This window comes from Hemibagrus wyckioides, linkage group LG14 (assembly GCF_019097595.1).
Source record: "Hemibagrus wyckioides isolate EC202008001 linkage group LG14, SWU_Hwy_1.0, whole genome shotgun sequence".
NCBI classification, from domain to species: Eukaryota; Metazoa; Chordata; class Actinopteri; order Siluriformes; family Bagridae; genus Hemibagrus; species Hemibagrus wyckioides.
Window position 1 is genome coordinate 7494847 of NC_080723.1, and position 19511 is coordinate 7514357.

A 19511-nucleotide genomic window follows, 5' to 3' on the forward strand; every position below is an offset into this window, starting at 1 on the left:
TTGATAACGTATTTTTGACAGTGGTTTAACACACTACATTCGTGGGCGTAATTTCGCATGTCGTCCGTGTAACAGAGGTGTTGTGAAAACGAGCATTGTGTCTGTTAACGGTCATAGTCGTACATTTAGAGTTGTACTGTAACAAACACACAAAATCTCGTATCTCTAAACTGTCATGACCGTAGAATTTGGAATCCAACTCGGACAACATACAGAATTACACACAAATCTTCTGAATTACGCACGATTATTTTTGACAGTGATTTTATTCCATAGTGAGAGAAGCCGGGTTGTCACCGCATAGTAAGTGTTTCGCTCACACATTTAATCTCGCATCGCAAGCAGGACTGAATGTTCCCTGCCGCGTCAGTTGCTTGCTTGGTCGAGTGAGAAAAGTCGTGGCTTTCTTTCACCGCAGTGCCACAGCAACGGCTGTGCTCGCAGCAAAGCAAAACTTGCTTGAGATCGCATCACATAAGCTTATCATGGATGTGGTGACGAGATGGAATAGCTCAATGGATATGCTAGAACGCTATCTCGAGCAACACGTCAGTGCTCTTGAGCCCAGAAGTGCGCAAAAATGCCCGTCAACTTGATACTATGGGTAGCGCTGACATCAGTGATGCCGAAGAAATAGTAAACCTTCTTAAACCTCTCAAAAAAGCCACCACTGTCCTGTCTGATGAAAAGAATGCCACACTTTCACTCATAATGCCCTTGAAATCCATGATCGAGCAGAGCATGATGCTGGATGAAAAAGACTCCACAACTGTATTTGACATGAAAACAGCAATCCTGCAAAACCTCTCAAGCAGATACACAGAGGTAGATGATTATCTGATAGAGAGTACAGCCCTGGACCCCAGATTTTGATCGTTGCCCCACCTTCTCCCTGAACAACATGAAGAGGTTTTTTACCGGTTGAAGAACAAATCAAACCAGTTACAGCAGGTATGTCTGCATTTATTGTGCAAGAATCTGAGCATTTACATGTTTGTCACTGAATTTGCATTTTTTTGTGTAATCTGTGCTGACCTTGTGTGTGTGTGTAACTGAAACTATACTTTAGTCCTGTTTTTTTTAATTTGTGTCTAACTGAAACCATACCCACTTAAAATATTTTTTAATTATTTGTGTGTGTGTGTGTGTGACCAAAATAACTGCTAACTTGAGAGATTTTGGGAATGGCCTAGATATAACGAGGAGTTAATAATATTGAGAAGAGGCTCTCCAGCTGCATGTATCACTTCTTTCAGCAATCTAGTTGGAATTGGATCTAACAAACACATTGATTTAGCCGTGGTGATAAGTTTAAATAGCTCTTCCTGCCCTATGCTGGTAAAGCATTGTAGCTTTAAGTGTGGAGCTATAGGCTGGTCTGTATCAATGGATGCTGTCAAAGAATGCGCAAGGTTGAACATTGGATGTTCAACCTTGCGCATTCTTAAACATCTTTTTTTGGCCTGCACTAAAAAAAGATCTGGTGGAGTTTTGCCGGTCATGCTCGTTTTGCCAACATATGGGGAAACCAAAGTTATTCCCCATGCTCCCCTCTATCCCATTCCTGTTTTTGGGGAATTTGAGCAGCTTCTGGTTGATTGTGTCGGTCCACTACCCAGAACCAAGTCGGGGAACCAATATTTACTGACCATTATGTGTTGCTACTAGGTTTCCAGAAGCATTTCAATTGTCAAATTACTACTTCGTTTGTTTTTAAAGCCCTTGCTAAGTTGTTTACCACTTTTGGGTTGCCCAAAGTCATTCAAACAGACCAAGGAACAAATTTCATGTCTAAGTTGTTTGCGCAAGTTATGAAGACACTAAATATAACTCACCAAGTATCTAGTCCCTGGTGTTTGCAGTACGGGAGGCTGTGCAGGCTTCTCTGGGTTTTAGTCCTGCTGATCTGGTCTTTGGTCATTCATTTTGAATGGTCCCTTGAAGCATGCTTCAAACGGTCCACCATTGTTCCTGTCCCCAAGAAACCCCAGCCCACCTTCCTGAACGACTACCGTCCAGTGGCCCTGACCTCAGTGGTGATGAAGTGCTTCGAAAGACTCATCAGAGACTTCATCACTTCTTCCCTACCTGACACCTTGGACCCGCTACAGTTTGCGTACCGTCCCAACCGATCTACTGAGGACGCCATCGCACACCTCCATCATGCAGCCCTGAGCCATCTGGACAGCAGAAGGGGGAATTATGTCAAAATGCTGTTTGTCGACTACAGGTCAGCGTTTAACACCATAATTCCCTCCATACTCACCACTAAGCTGGAGATCCTGGGCCTTAGCCCATCCCTGTGTTCGTGGATCTCCAACTTCCTGCGAGACAGACCTCAGGCAGTACAGGTGGGCAACCATGTCTCACCCTCACTCACCGCACTGGTGCCCCCCAGGGTTGTGTTCTGAGCCCCCTGCTGTACTCTCTGTACACCTTTGACTCTGTGGCCACTTCCAGCTCCACCAACATCGTGAAGTTGCCGGACGATACTGTGGTGGTGGGCCCGATCTCCAATAATGATGAGACGGCCTACCTAGAGGAGATAAAAAACCTGGAGACATGGTGCCAGGTCAACAATCTCCTCCTGAACGTCAGCAAGACTAAGGAGCTGATAGTGGACTTTAGCACAAAGCAGGAGAGGAATTACCAGCCCCTCACCATCAATGGGACCCCAGTGGAGAGAGTGGACAGTTTCCGGTACCTAGGTGTCTACATCACGCAGGACCTGACATGGTCCTGTCACGTTAACACCCTGGTGAAGAACATTCTACCTCAGATGATTGTTGCACATGCAAAATTGCACTACTTTGTACTCTGCACTACTCTGTACACACAATAACACTCTCACTGTACATCTTCTCTGTACATCTTTGTGTGCACACTGCACTGTCACTTTACTCCCTGTTAAACTGGACACTATATTTTGCCTATATACACATCTACAATATATTTATATATTTATCTTACATATGCACACTGTACATATTATATTCTTTTGCAACACCATTTCAATGTTGACCATTTTATCTACATATATTCATATACTTTATCTTCTGTACATTATAGAGTCTACACATATATTTATTTATATTGTTTTATTTTTATACTATATTGTACTATATATATATATATATATATATATATATATATATATATATATATATACATTTATTTTTTTTTGTTTTTTATATTTTTATATTTGTTGTATATACATACATAGACATATTTGCATATGCATATCTGACACTTGATTTTCAAGTTCACACATTTTCTTTTTTACTCTTTCCTCTTTTATGTAAGACAGTCGTAAAAAGCATTTCACTACATGTCGTACTGTGTATGATTTCGTATGTGACAAATAAAATTTGAATTTGAATTTGAAGGCTCTTAAAGAGCGGATTTTAGAGGATCATGGTAGAAAACATACACTACTCAAAAAGTTAAGGATATTTGGCTTTTGGGTGAAATTTATGGAAAATGTAAGTGCTACAGTCATATTATATCATGGAAGTAGGGCATTTAAGTAGAAGCATGCAATGGTGATTTCCTCATCTTAAACAATTTATTGAAACAAAAGCCAACAACAGTGGTGGGTATACCACAACAAAAAATGTCAGTGTCTCAATAATTTGTCATGTGCACTTGACCATCAATTACAGCTTGACAACGACGTCTCATGCTGTTCACGAGTCGACTTATTGTCTGCTTAGGCATGGCATTCCACTCTTCTTGAAGGGCGGCAATCAGGTCATTGAGGTTCTGGGGTGCAGGGTTACAAGCCTCTACACGGCGACTCAGCTGATCCCATACGCTTTCTATGGGATTCAGGTCTGGAGAAAGTGCAGGCCACTCCATTTGAGGTACCCCAGCCTCCAGCAGCTGTTCCCTAATGATGTGACCTCGATGAGCTGCAGCATTGTCATCCATGAAGATGAAATTAGGCCTGTGTTGTTCATGCAGGGGCACAATGACTGGATTAATGATGTTATTCAGGTAGTATTGGCTTGTCACTGTACCATTCACAAGATGTAAGGCAGTTCTGTATTGAGTAGACACACCTGCCCAGACTGTAACGCCACCACAACAGTGGCTGATGCATAGCGCTCTCCTTGACGTTTGCAACATCAACATCATTTCTGCTCAACATGAATCGACTTCCATCAGAGAACAGCACTGAGGCCCACTGGTCCCTTGTCCAGAGTAAATGCTCCCTGGCCCGACGCCTGTGTCTGGTGGTGTAGTCAGGTACCCTTGCAGGTCGTCTAGCACGCAGACCACGCTGATGTACTCTTCCAGTCTCTCTGTATCTCTGTCGCAACCTGCTGATGACACTCTGTGACACTCTAAGCTCAGTGGCCACTTCCCTCTGAGAACATCCTGTTTGAAGCCTCGCAATGGTGAGGTACTGTTGATCAATTGTTAGGTGTCGTCTTGGTCTCATGATGTCAAAATGTGAACAGCATGATGAAGAGGACTGTTTAAATACCAATTCTAATTGAACCAGAAAATGTATTGGTCGATTCATGGATCAAACACCAGTTGTGAATTTTGCCGTTAAGCATCTTGTTAGAGAACAGCACGTTATGCAAAAAGAACTGAAACACTGAACAGTTGGACATGTGCATTCAAAAGTGTAGAGAAGGTCAAATTAAGTTCACCTGTAAAGGTTATAGTGCATTTTGGGTGCATCCTGTAATTTCACCCGAAAGCCGAATATCCTTAACTTTTTGAGTAGTGTAGAATATTGGATTATGTAAGTGAATTTCGTGAGCAGCTGCACAAGGCCTGTACTTTAGCTTGTGAAGCTCTGAATAAGTCCCAATCTAAAATGAAAGTGTTATGACCAAAAGGCAGTCCCCTGAAAATTTCAAGCTGGTGACTGGGTGCTGGTTCTACTTCCAATCCTTGGTTTGTCATTGTCTGCAAAATTCTTCGGCCCATATGTAATTAAAGAAAAACTAAGTGACACCGATTGTTATTTGTACTCCTGATCGGAGGCGCAAAACTCAAGTCTGTCATGTGAACATGCTGGAGTATATTGTACGGGAAGTTAACTCTAAGTATGAAATCAAAGACGTGTGGGTTAGTCTCTGTACCCGGAAAAGGTAAAGAACTAACTAGGGATGTGGATGATGGGTTGATACTATGTGCACCTCCAGCCCCTTGTAAGGCTTTCTATTCTAGTCTGTTAGCCGACTTGTCTCCACTTATAGGTCATTTGCCTGGGTAACAGAAGGCCATCTTAAGAAATGAAGTGTTGACACTTGTACATGCTTTCGCAGTGGCTTTTAAAGGATTGTCTGAATCAGTGCACGGAAGAATGAGATGAGGTCCTCAGTTTCTCTTTTTATGTATCTAATCACTGATTACTTATTGTGATTCTCAGTATCACAATCATGTCATGAGTGTAATGTGATTTTTAGTATTTTATAAAAGAGAAAAAAGGAAAGAATTTGCATCAAGATTTGCAAATCTTGATGTTTGAAAAGGTTTAATTTAAAAATAAATGTATTATGCTCTGTCAAGCTTGTACAAGTTGTAGCTTGGCATTTTTTTGGTTTTTTTTAGTGATTAATACCTTTTGATTTTAGTAAATTTGATTTTTTTTTTTTTTTTTTAAAAAAGGGACAACCTTAAAGAAAAAACGATACATGGAAGGAGAGAGAGGATGAACCAACGATCATCTGTGACTGAAGTCATTTTGCTTCCTACTATAAAATAATGGAGGCTTTAAATTGCTGTTATTCTGCTATTTTAATTTTTTTTTCACCTTTAATATATGCATTGAATGCAATGGTATTTTGAACGGAGTTTGAGTTATTCAAGAATCTGGTTAAGTATAATAATGATGCCTTCATATCCAACAGCAGGCTCATTACATGTAATCCACATCATGTAGTTGGTATTTGCAAAAACACATTTGGTTGTTTTTTGACATGTAAAGCAGTAAACACAACCACTGGAGAATGTTTCTTCTTTGCAGTTCTGAGAGATTGTCATCTTGCATGTATAGCAAATTTACCATCTATATTCAAGTCAGGGTTGAAGCCTGTTTTTTTTACATTTGCTTGCTGATATTTACTGGAATCTATTCCTCCATCTACCTGTGAAATGTTTCCTGTGCCACTGCCTGCCCCACAGCCCAAAACCTAATTTGTCTCTACCTTATCTAAATATTGTTTTGCATACATCAGATGTTTATTTTTGCAATGAGGTGAAAGCTAAGGTTTTCTTTTAATGATACTTATATGCAAATCATGTTTATGCTGCAAAGTGAAACCACCACTTCTGTCAATCATTGGTCCTTGGTGCCATTTAGGGATTTTGCTTTGTATTTTTGGTCTAAATCTTGCCCTGGCTTTTAATCATCATTTCTTAATGACTTTTCAGATAGTGGATATTACAACCAGTGCCGTACCCTCCGCTGAGGTCCCTGAGGTCCGGACCTCAGTATTTTTCCAATAACAAAAGTTGTAAATTAATTGCCTTATATTAATTCTGCTTTGGTGCTGCAAGGATAAAAACATTTCTTCTCATCTGAGATGCCTCTATTTACATAGACACAGAAGAATTGCATTGGCATTTGATTAAAATCCATTCAAAATAATGCTTGAAATATTTCATAAGGCCATTCCTCCTTTGGATATGTTATTGTGTACTGTCAAAAATAAACTAGATCTTTATTTCCAGTTTGTAGTGTGGATCATTCATAGCAACACTTAATCTGTTTCTCATATTTAAGAACCTGTTATCTGGAAAAATAATTTATGCTACTACTGCCCATGTGGTTTTAAACCTATAGTTATCCAATTTATGAGACTTAAAACATCTTAAAATGCACATTTACAATTGTGCTCAAAATTATTCATACCCTTGGTATTATTATAGTGTTTTTGAGTTGTCTTCTGTGATGAATGAGTTTTATAATATTTTCATATATTTAATATGTTACAAACAACACGAGAAATAACGATATTTCAAGTGGCATTTAATGGGTTTTTATTGACAAATATTCAAAAATCACCATGTTCAGAATTATTCATACCCTTTATATTACAATGTTTCAATAATCAATAGAAAGCCTTTGTTCTTAATGATGGCCTGCAAACGCTTCTTGGTAGGTCTCCACAAGATTTCTACAGATCTGCTGCGGAATGTTTCCCCATTCTTCCTTCACAAAAGCCTCCAGTTGTTGAGGATTGGAAGGCTTCCGAGCCCTGACCTGAATCTTCAACTCTCTCCACAAATTCTCAATTGGGTTCAGGTCAGGACTTGGTCACTTCAGAACATGTATGTTGTTGTCCCTGAACCATTGCTTGACCACTCTTACCGTATGCTTCAGGTCATTATCCTGCTGGTAGGTCCAATTCTCTGGCAGGTTGAGCTTGTGTGCTGACACCACCAGGTTTTCATCAAGAATCTTGACAGTCCTCTTTTTTCATGATGCCATCTATCTTAACAAGGTTACCTGTACCACTGGCAGAAAAGCATTCCCATAGCATGATGTGACCACCACCATGCTTGACCGTTGGGATGGTATTCTTAGGATTGAAGGCTTCTCCTTTCTAATGGCAAACATATGCAACATCCATATGTCCAAAGAGCTCCAGTGTAGTCTCATCTGACCAGATGATGGATGACCAAAAGTTCGGATCTCTATCTAGGTGACCTCTCACAAAGGCCAGGTGTGCATCCCGGTGTCTCTGGGTAAGGAGTGGTGCCTTTCTGGAGCAATGTCCATGGAGACCACCTCGATTCAGAATTCGCTGAACAGTGGATCTTGATACCATTCTAGCGACTCTAAAGGACACTTTGCGCTTCATGCCACACCCATCCAGGTTTTTGACAGTGTTGAACATCTTGAACTTCTTGATGATACTCTGTATGGTTGATACAGGGACATCCAGTTCTTTCGAAACTGCCTTGGAGCCTTTGCCTCCACTATGGGCATTGACAACACGCATACGAAGATCATTACTGAGCTCTTTCTTCTTGGCCATGGTGACAGTGACTGAGAATAATGAAAGCTTTGCCCCCTTAATTATACTTTACGTTACCATTTAACATTATTAGGCCTTAATTGATTACACCTAGTGAGATTGGGAATAGGGTATGATTAATTTTGAGCAGGCTCAAAAGAGAATTTCTGGCCATATCTATTGGTATACAAATGAAGTCTAGCTAACATACACTATATTGCCAAAAGTATTCGCTCACCTGCCTTGACTCGCATATGAACTTAAGTGACATCCCATTCCTAATCCATAGGGTTCAATATGACGTCGGTCCACCCTTTGCAGCTATAACAGCTTCAGCTCTTCTGGGAAGGTTGTCCACAAGGTTTAGGAGTGTGTTTATGGGAATTTTTGACCATTCTTCCAGAAGCGCATTTGTGAGGTCACACACTGATGTTGGACGAGAAGGCCTGGCTCTCAGTCTCCACTCTAATTCATCCTAAAGGTGTTCTATCGGGTTGAGGTCAGGACTCTGTGCAGGCCAGTCAAGTTCATCCACACCAGACTCTGTCATCCATGTCTTTATGGACCTTGTTTTGTGCACTGGTGCACAGTCATGTTGGAAGAGGAAGGGGCCAGCTCCAAACTGTTCCCACAAAGTTGGGAGCATGGAATTGTCCAAAATGTCTTGGTATGCTGAAGCATTCAGAGTTCCTTTCCCTGGAACTAAGGGGCCAAGCCCAGCTCCTGAAAAACAACCCCACACCATAATCCCCCCTCCACCAAACTTTACACTTGGCACAATGCAGTCAGACAAGTACCGTTCTCCTGGCAACCGCCAAACCCAGACTCATCCATCAGATTGCCAGATGGAGAAGCGCGATTCGTCACTCCAGAGAACGTGTCTCCACTGCTCTAGAGTCCAGTGGCGGCGTGCTTTACACCACTGCATCCGACGCTTTGCATTGCACTTGGTGATGTATGGCTTGGATGCAGCTGCTCGGCCATGGAAACCCATTCCATGAAGCTCTCTGCGCACTGTTCTTGAGCTAATCTGAAGGCCACATGAAGTTTGGAGGTCTGTAGCGATTGACTCTGCAGAAAGTTGGCGACCTATTCGCACTATGTGCCTCAGCATCCGCTGACCCCGCTCCATCAGTTTACGTGGCCTACCACTTCGTGGCTGAGTTGCTGTCGTTCCCAAACACTTCCACGTTCTTATAATACAGCTGACAGTTGACTGTGGAATATTTAGGAGCGAGGAAATTTCACGACTGAATTTGTTGCACAGGTGGCATCCTATCACAGTTCCACGCTGGAATTCACTGAGCTCCTGAGAGCGACCCATTCTTTCACAAATGTTTGTAAAAACAGTCTGCATGCCTAGGTGCTTGATTTTATACACCTGTGGCCATGGAAGTGATTGGAACACCTGATTCTGATTATTTGGATGGGTGAGCGAATACTTTTGGCAATATAGTGTATGTGGGGTTGTGCATAGCAAATAATATATAATGAATACAATGGATGTTTCGCCAAAGTAGTTTTTATAAATGAAAAAAAAATTAAAGTATTGATTTGTCCAAGGGGTATGAATAATTTTGAGCACAACTGTAGGTTAGGAAAATCTTTTTTTTTCTTGGGAAGCATGCTCCCGAGCCCCCCTACATTTTGGGACCTCTGTATTATAAAAACTTGCGTATGGCCCTGATTGTAACCTGGAAACATTATGATATATTTTTATATCCTTACTTTGGTTTGTAGACATCAATTTAATTTTCAGATGCTCAGGTTCTTAAAGAAACTTGTGGTTGTGGAGTTTTAGCAAGAGGTTTAATTTAAAAGAAATTTATTGTGCTCTGTATTATTTCTAATCACAATTCTTGACCTTCCTAACAAATCTTAATGTCCTTAATTTACATTTCATCCTCTTCTGAGTGACACCAGATAATGAGATTATTAATCATTACTCCTCTACAACTGTATAAATTAAAATCATAAATAAGTGTGTTGAAAAGATTAGTCAAGATATTATTGTTTTAGTATTACAGCAGCAGTTCTTAGCTACAGATTAACAAAACTAGTCTTGATAAATAGCCTGGAGTAACACTGTACTTGTATCTTTTAGGCAATAGCACATCTTATCAAGTGAGAATATCTTGAAATTACAGTAATTATTAGTAGTAGTAGTAATTCCTGTTATAAGACTGTGATAGACCAAATGTAAGATTATTAAACGTACAATATATCTAAACATTTCTACTCATTTCAAGTTTAAACTTGTGTTATTGTAAGGGCAGATCATTTGCTTCTTTCAAGAAATAAATACTAAAAATTAGCAAAATAAGACAAGACTATTTCAAGTTTGAAGGCAAGTTAAAATGGAACTAGAATTAGGTTTAATAGTCTTATTTGGTATACTAAAATATTTTATCACGGTAAACACTACATCAATTTGCAGGTCACATTATTTGTAATTGAATGAGTGTGTGCGTCTGCCCTGCGATGCCTGATGACGCCTGAGATAGACACAGGCTCCCCATGACCCGAGGATAGATCAGATAAGCGGTACAGTCAATGAAATGAAAAATTATTCATATAATCAGTTCATCTATTCATCTATCTCATATTTCAAATTAATCCACATATGTTAAATGTTTACACAAATGCATTCACTGGCCTTTCTTTGGCCTTTCCATGTGCATGAAGTGAAAGCTGCACTAATTTGTTTTGATCAACAGCTTGATTAGGCACAAACACACAGAGCATTGTTTTCATATTGTGTGGTGAGATGCACACATCAGCCGCTCACACATTTACAAGCATAAAGCTTTAATTAATCAGGGATGGACATGTGGCAAAAGGGTTCATTATAAGTAACTATAACTTATCTAACTAAAATGTTGCCTGAGTATGAAAGTGTGTTTATTTTAAAATCTACTTACTTTGAAGTTGCATTTTTTCACATCAGACTGCTTCAAGCAAGAATCCCAAAAAGAAAAAACACTATGAATTTGAATTAAGGGGGAAATAAGTAAAATATTAAGATCAATAGCAGGTTTTTGTTAATGCCATTAAACAGAAATTTACTAATTTAACTTATAGTTGTAACATGAACAGTATATTTATATGTAAAAGCTATCTATTTTATTTAAGTGGAAATTCTGCATTTAATTTAAATACTTTTCACCGAGAAAAGGGGTGTGTATTATCCCTTCATGTAATTATTTTTAATTAAATTTCGGCATTACACATGTGATTGCATACACGTATACAAAGACGATGCTACATTTTGTTAAGACATTTATAGCTAGCTATTTTCATCTAGTTTGTATAATCATTTATCATCATTTACAAGATTAAAGATGTCATTAGCTAGTTTTAGTTTGTTACTAATATCAGTACCTCATTTCAGCTGCTTGTAATTTTGTACTTACAGTTGTGCTCATAAGTTTACATACCCTGGAAGAATTTATGATTTCTTGGCTATTTTTCAGACAATATGAATGATAACTGTCACGGTGTACACTGATCCAGGCCACCAGAGGGAGCCCTCGCCTGAGTATTGACTATTTGCATGTCGTTTCCGGTTTCAGGACTTTTAAGCAGCGTGCTCCTTCTGGCTGATCGCGAAGTATTGTTTCCTCGTGTTACGTGCCAAGCCTTGATATATATATTCTGATTTAGACGTTTATGTGTATGATCCCTGCCTGTTTCCCGGTTCTACGATTATCGGTTTCTGTTTTGGTTTTGTTCGCTCAGTATTTGCTTTTCCGGTTTTGACCTTTTGCCTGCCTTCCCGTTTCTGATTCTGCCTGCTGTTTATTAATAAATCTGCATATGGATTCTACCTCAGCGCGTCGTTACAATAACACAAAAATTTTTCTTTCACTCATGGTTAGTGGTTGGCTGAAGCCATTTATTGTCAAACAACTTTTTAAATCATAATGACAACAGAAACTACCCAAATGACCCTGATCAAAAGTTTACATACCCTGGTGATTTTGGCCTGATAACATGTACACAAGTTGACACAAATGGGTTTGAATGGCTATTAAAGGTAACCATCCTCACCTGTGATCTGTTTGCTTGTAATTAGTGTGTGTGTATAAAAGGTCAATGAGTTTCTGGACCCTTGCATCTTTCATCCAGTGCTGCACTGACGTTTCTGGATTCTGAGTCATGAGGAAAGCAAAAGAATTGGCAAAGGATCTACAGGAAAAGGTAGTTGAACTGTATAAAACAGGAAAGGGATATAAAAAGATAACCAAGGAATTGAGAGTGCCAATCAGCAGTGTTCAAACTCTAATAAAGAAGTGGAAAATGAGGGGTTCTGTTGAAACCAAACCACGGTCAGGTAGACCAACTAAAATTTCAGCCACAGCTGCCAGGAAAATTTGTTCAGGATGCAAAGAAAAACCCACAAATAACTTCAGGTGAAATACAGGACTCTCTGAAAAAATGTGGTGTAGCTGTAGATGCACAATAAGGAGGCACTTGAAGAAAGATGGGCTGCATGGTCGAGTTGCCAGAAGAAAGCCATTACTACGCAAATGCCACAAAGTATCCCGCTTACAATACGCCAAACAGCACAGAGACAAGCCTCAAACCTTCTGGCACAAAGTCGTTTGGAGTGATGAGACCAAAATTTGGCCACAACCATAAACGCTACATTTGGAGAGGAGTCAACAAGGCCTATGATGAAAGGTACACCATTCCTACTGTGAAACATGGAGATGTTTTGGGGATGTGTCAGCTACAAAGGCACAGGAAATTTGGTCAAAATTGATGGGAAGATGAATGCAGTATGTTATCAAAAAATACTGGAGGAAAATTTGCACTCCTCAGCCCAGAAGCTGCGCATGGGACATATTTGGACATTCCAACATGACAATGATCCAAAACACAAGGCCAAGTTGACCTGTCATTGGCTACAGCAGAATAAAGTGAAGGTTCTGGAGTGGCCATCTCAGTCTCCTGACCTCAGTATCATTGAGCCACTCTGGGGAGATCTCAAACGTGCAGTTCAAGCAAGACAGCCCAAGAATTTACAGGAACTGGAGGCTTTTTGCCAAGAAGAATGGGCAGCTTTACCATCTGAGAAGAGAAAAGAGCCTCATCCACAACTACCACAAAAGACTTCAAGCTGTTATTGATGTTAAAGGGGGCAATACATGGTATTAAGAACTGGGGTATGTAAACTTTTCATCAGGGTCATTTGGGTAGTTTCTGTTGTCATTATGATTTAAAGAGTAAACACAGTTGATTGATAATAAATGGCTTCAGCCAAACACTAACCATGAGTGAAAGAAAAGTTTGTGTTATCATTTATATTCTCTGAAAAATGGCCAAGAAATCATAAATTCTGCCAGGGTATGTAAACTTATGAGCACAACTGTATATCTGTTTAATGCATTTGAAGCTGTACCTCTGCTGAAGTATATTTCAGATGAGTATTTGTTCACTTCTGACACCAGTGCAAAAGGAAAAATCTACTACTGTTCTATGCAGAAGAATATGTAATAATTTATCACAGACACAGGTGGCATTTACAATTTTATGTGAGATCTGAGTAATTTCACTATATAAGAACAAGCATTAATTGATTACACCTTTAATCACTTCTCAAAATAGAAAGAACAAAAAACATGGATAGCAGAAGAGGAAATGGGCCAAAAGGTTCATTGCAAAAGGTTTGTCTATTAAAAATATCTGTTGCCTGAGGAAAAAAACTTTACAAGTGTCTCAGAAATGTCAGTTTTATTAAAGTAGGTCAACCAAGCTGACAATCTGGGGGGAAAAACAAAAGGCTGCAAGGAATGAAATACAACTGTGACACAAAAATGTGCACCTAGAGTTGGACTAAAAGATCCTGGCAAGTTGAATGGGATCCAAGAACCAAAACACCAGAGACAGATTAAAAAGCTAATAATTATTAGTAACTCTAAGAAAAGTTAGCCATTCTTGCTTGCACATTTAGGCGCCGAAAGTGTCACGTGCATTAGATCCAAACTCTCTTGTCTCCATAACCATGATCACCTGGTCAAACACATGATTTGTTTCACCTGACTCATTAATTTCATGTGATTTTCTACAATTATATTTTTTTCTTGTGATTCTTTCATGATAGTTTATTTTCCCCATTTATTCTTTTCAGTTATCACTAATTCTTTTTATAGACTTTGTGATTTGAATTGTAATTCATTTAATTTCACGGGTGGGTTTTCCGTTAGATATATAGGGCATAAAAGATTATTTTAAAAAAATTATATCGGTTTATCTGCATTAAGCCATAATTCATAATTTATTACTTAAACGTTAGATAGTTAATAAGCTAGCACCTTTCACCTGTGAACACATGGCATTTATTCACGTAAAACCTTCAAAATGTAGGAATAAATAAGTGCCAGAGTTGTCTCGCTGTTCTGATGAGCAGGCCTCCTGTCACATTTCAGTGGATAAAACCATCACAAACGCTGAAGCGCAGCTAAGGAGGAAACAGGATTCAGCACTCGGTCTGTCAGAGCTTTGAAAAACCACCCCCACACAAGGAACATGAAGAAGTAACCTGCTGTGCGTGAGCCAATCCGCATATCGTCGGAGAACAGATGATGAGCAGTTCTAGTGAGAAGTACAAAAGTTGTCTGGAGTTTTGGGTCGTTTTATTTGTTAACATGCATATCTGGTGATTGTGTTTGTGCGTAAGGCGCGCGTTAATGCGCTTAAAGGAACGTCACGCGCGCCAGGCTCGAGCGCAGAAGACAGTTCGAAGGTAAAATCGGTGTGTAGTGTTATAAAAAGTGTGTATGTGTATGAGTGTGTGTGAAAGGCACAGAGGGTCAGAGTGGCTAATGGCAAAGAGGAAAGTGTTTTCTGACGGAAACTGTTTCAGGCGACTGACAGATGAGCGGAAAGCTCTCAGTCGAAGTTGCCCCCGTGGTGGGGGCTCGTGCTGAAGCGGGGACGCGCGTTGCGCTGAGGAGAGGCACCGGATCTTTACAGAAATGCCCACCAACCTCACCACTTCTGCCAACCACACAGCACAGCACTCAGAGACGAACTACAACTTTCCCGCACTCATATTTGGGATATTGCTGATCGTTGTGATTATTTGCGGGAACCTGCTCGTGTGCCTCAGCGTGTACAAAGAAAAGGCTTTAAAAACTACAACCAATTACTTTATAGTAAGTTTAGCCGTCGCGGACCTTCTCCTCGCAGTGCTGGTTCTACCCCTGTTTGTGTACGCAGAGGTAAGTGCAAGAACCGTGGGATTTTTTAGGCTTGTCAACATTTGATTGTCATTTGGAAAACAGAGAGGTCAATATCTTCCAAAGGAACTAAATAATATTCTTAGTCCAATATACACTATATGGCCAAACACCTTACCATCGCACCTGTGATTACTGAACATCCTGTTCCAGGTTTTGTCCTCTCTTTACTGTTATAAAAATCTCCACTCTTCTGGGAACACTCTCCACTAGATGTTGGAGCGTTAGTGTGGGTATTTGTGCTCATTCAGCCACAAGAGCATTAGTGAGATCAGACACCTATGACGGGTGATGAGGTCTGGGGTGCAGTCAGTGTTCCAGTTCATCACCAAGGGGTTTCGTTTCCATGGGGTTGAGGTCAGGGCTCTGTGCAGGACACTCGAGTTCTTCCACTCCCACCTTGGCACACCATGTTTTCACAGAGCTTGCTTTGCGCACAGGGACATTTGGGCCTCTTAGTTCCAGTGAAGGGGAGTTATAATGTTACAGCATACATAAACATTCTAGACATTTAGGAAAGAACCACATATTGGTGTAATGGTTAGTTGTTCACAAACATTTGGGCATTCGTTACATTTCTGGTCCTTTTGGTTATTTGTTTTACGTTTTGTTACCAGAATTGCATTTATGCCTCGGAGCTGAAACCCATTTGTCCATTAACTAAAATGTTGCCTTGGGTTCACTTGGCATGTCTGATGGGAGCAACACCCCATGCAGTGCATCTGTGTCACCTCACTTTTCTTTCCCAACAGCCAGTACAGCTCTCAGTGCACAACACACAGTATGTCCAACATGCAGGGTTTAAGACCAGCAAAACAGAAGTGTAACAACAAATATCTTAGTCCATCATTATATTTTACACTACTCCACTTTGCTGAAAAGCTAAAACGGAAATTATTAGGTTACCTGGTTACTTCTGGTAAGGTTTCGGGTGATATCCTTACTGTGCAATCCAATGGCGATTCCTCATTATCATACTCCACACTCTGTTGCCAGGAGCTCATGCATTCCACTTGAAGGGCAAATATGGGTCATTGGCATAAGAAAAGAGCTATTACCAATAAAACAATCGAGTCTCTCCATTACTCATGATTAAAATGCCATTAAACCCTCTTATCTGAGGTTTTTTTTAAACACTCCCACACTGCCTTTTGACACTGAGATGTGTATCAGACCCAAAATAGCACATCAGATTGAGGGGCATGGATTGTTTGTTTCTTGTTTTTTTGCGATTAGGGCACAAATTACGTATCATTTGACAATTTCCAACACAGACGTTTTGCTAAGGAGAGGAGAAAGTGATATGACTGACAAAAAAGGATAACATCAATGTAATTGCGTAAGGAGAGAGAGAGAGACTCATTGCTCTTCTGCGTTTCAGTTCCAAGATGGAGTTTGGTCCCTGAACATGACCATATGTGATGGCTTGATGACCATGGACGTGATGCTGTGTACTGCCTCCATATTCAACCTCTGCGCAATCAGCATTGACAGGTAGAGAGATAGAGAGAGAGAGATGGAGGGTGAATTTGTAAACTTTTACCTGATCTTGCACAGTAACTTAAATCATATAGGTGCAGACATATGAAGTATAACCCCAAGTCACAAATATCAAAATTCAGAGTACCTACAGAGTGTTTTCAGAGTGACAGACAGTCACTAGCAGCATGCAAAGGTTAACTGTGGATGTCTCGTTTACACATTGACATTGACATTGGCCTGCTGATCAAGGATGGCTCCAGTGTTAATTGTGTCTGACACTGTGCTCATAGAGTGCACAAAATAAAAAGAGTGCACAGGGCAAGAAGAACAAAAGCACTGAAATAAAATCCAGGGATTTACGAGAGTTTATCTTTCTAAACTTTGTGCACAAATAGAACTGGATCTGCTGCTAATAGCATCTCTGCATCATTGCAGGTTTATTGCTGTGTCCGTCCCACTCAATTACAACCGCAAACATGTGGACCAGCGGCAGATTGTCCTGCTGTCTGCCACGTGGATCCTGGCACTAGCCGTGGCCTCGCCTGTGCTGTTTGGCATCAACAATGTGCCAAATCGGGACCACAGCGAGTGCAAGCTGGAAAATAACAACTATGTGGTCTACTCATCTGTCTGCTCATTCTTTGTGCCCTGCCCCATCATGCTGCTGCTGTACTGTGGAATATTTCAGGGTCTCAGGAGGTGGGAGGAGGCGAGGAAAGCCAAGCTGAAGAGCAGTACGCAGGCCTGTCAGAAATTTGAGGAGCCACCTGCATCTCTCCCGCCACTGGCTTGTCTACCACCACCTCTTCCCCCTGTCATAGAGAATGACTTTACAGACTTTAATCTGAAAGAGACAAACCAGGATCCTGTCCCTGACAGTCCTTATACTATAGAATGTAAGAATGGTCCTGTAGCCTCTCTGACCTTTTCTGATAGTGGTTACAACCAAGATCAGAACCAGGAGAAGAAGAGGGCGAAGATTAATGGAAGGGAGAGGAAGGCCATGAGGGTGCTTCCTGTCGTTGTGGGTGAGTAGATCTTCATTATTATCTCAACACTGTTGCTGAAAAAAACATACATATGTCAAATTGTAGGACAAAAACATCATAGAGTGTCTAGGTACATGAGGACAATTTTAGTGAGCTTTGCCACAGAGTCTAAAATCTGTACTGATGGATAAACAGCATTCTTTCAAAAGTTATTCCCTCAATTAGTGTCACATGCCACTAAATAATCAATATGGTGGTTCTTGATTCTAGTCCTAGAGACCCTGGACATTTTTGCTTTAACACTTATTGGTTTTGATTATTAAGATTGATTAAGAAGTCTATCTATATTAAGTGTATATTAAGCAGAGCTGGTTAATATGATGATATAACATCAATATTGTGATGAATTATGTCACAGTATGCTTTTCTGCTGCATCTGGGATATCATGACATCTTTTTGTTCAATAAGAAAACTTTTTTTTTATTATTATTAATAATTACAACTTTGTGGTAACACTTTGGGAAGAGAACACTTGTCTTGATCTATTGGTCTACAAATGTCCTTTTGCACATGTAGAATACAAGTGCTGCATTTTACAATCCTCAGTGTCATCATATGATGCTTATGTACATGCACAAGTCTTACTGGTTTCTCAGCTTCAATAAAAAGCTTGGCATTTATCAAAGAGTAAGCTGACTAAAGCAGCTAGCTAACTTACCCTAGCTAGCAAGTTTCATATGCTACAACATGCTAGGTTATGTTAGACATCAGAGGTTTTGTAAACATATTCCAGATCTGCCCAAAATGTACAAAGTTTTTTTCATGGATCTCTTCAAATGACCAGAATTGAGGCACTTTATTTACTGAGAAGGAAGCATGCTGCTTTCAAATGTGTTCAAAATAAGCTGTAAAAAAGCTAAGCAGATGGTATATGACAACATTGTGCAGGTCATTATTTTGGTACATTATTCAGTATAACATCAGCAAATAACTAAATGTTGCCAGAAAATGGTCCAAAATAGAGAAGAACATTTAAATCATTGTTGATTTTAAGCTTGTCTTTCAAATAAACGTTTCTGAATGGAAATACAAAACATGCAGTGAAACTGAGTGACTCCTCTGAGCCACACTGGCTAATCATGCTACTTAAATCCTCCAATCCTATTATGGCATAACCTTTGTCCTAGGCTGGACGCAGCCATACAGAGCTAGGGCATTTACAGCATTTTGCACAAACACCCTCAGTCAGAACAGTGTTAATCAAGTCCTGCTGTATCTGTCCTAATGAATGTCTTGTGCCTGTGTGGTCCAGGAGGTGTGGTGCCTTTCTTAAATAAGTTCACTTAACAGCCTCAGTTTGGTGAAAGTATACTTTGGAACAGAAAGTCAAACTCTTACCAAAGTCATTTTGGTTTTGTATTTTTTAGTTTTTTTAGTGTTTGAAACACATTCCTCATTATGTATAGCAGTGCTCCTAATTCTCCTTCTCTCTTCTTCTGACTCGTCCCTCCACCCCTTCACTTCAACCTGTCGCTTGTGATGGAGTGATGATGGTCTTCAGCAGTTGACGACAGGGACAGGGACAGAGAGCTGGTCCATAATTCATAAACTGAGGACAGATGAGTCACTGTCAGCCACACCCCTCTTACTAAGAACTGCTCTGAAAGAATACAAATCACTCCTGGCAGCCTGCAGGCAAATTTCTCAGACTTATATGTGAGATTAACTTAGCTGTTTCACAGGTATAGCGTTCCCCATCCCTGTGAGCATATCATCTTGCACCTTAAACACAACACATGATCACAGGACGTTC

At 40.1% G+C, this 19511-nt stretch overlaps 1 protein-coding gene across 6 annotated transcripts in view; it reads left to right on the top strand.

Moving 5' to 3' along the window:
* Positions 1-19511, top strand: part of drd4a (dopamine receptor D4a) — a 24100-nt gene continuing 4589 nt past the window's right edge. Inside the window, exons 1-4 of one of the 6 annotated variants that reach the window (XM_058408222.1) lie at positions 11520-13331; positions 13593-15208; positions 16608-16720; positions 17144-17736. In XM_058408222.1, coding sequence (XP_058264205.1) covers positions 14963-15208; positions 16608-16720; positions 17144-17736 — 952 coding nt within the window. In that variant the 5' untranslated portion in view covers positions 11520-13331; positions 13593-14962. Of the gene's footprint in view, positions 952-11519; positions 13332-13351; positions 15209-16607; positions 16721-17143; positions 17737-19243; positions 19441-19511 lie in introns of those variants that run through there. The other 5 variants (XR_009206529.1, XM_058408223.1, XM_058408224.1 and 2 more) reach the window with 5 other exon arrangements.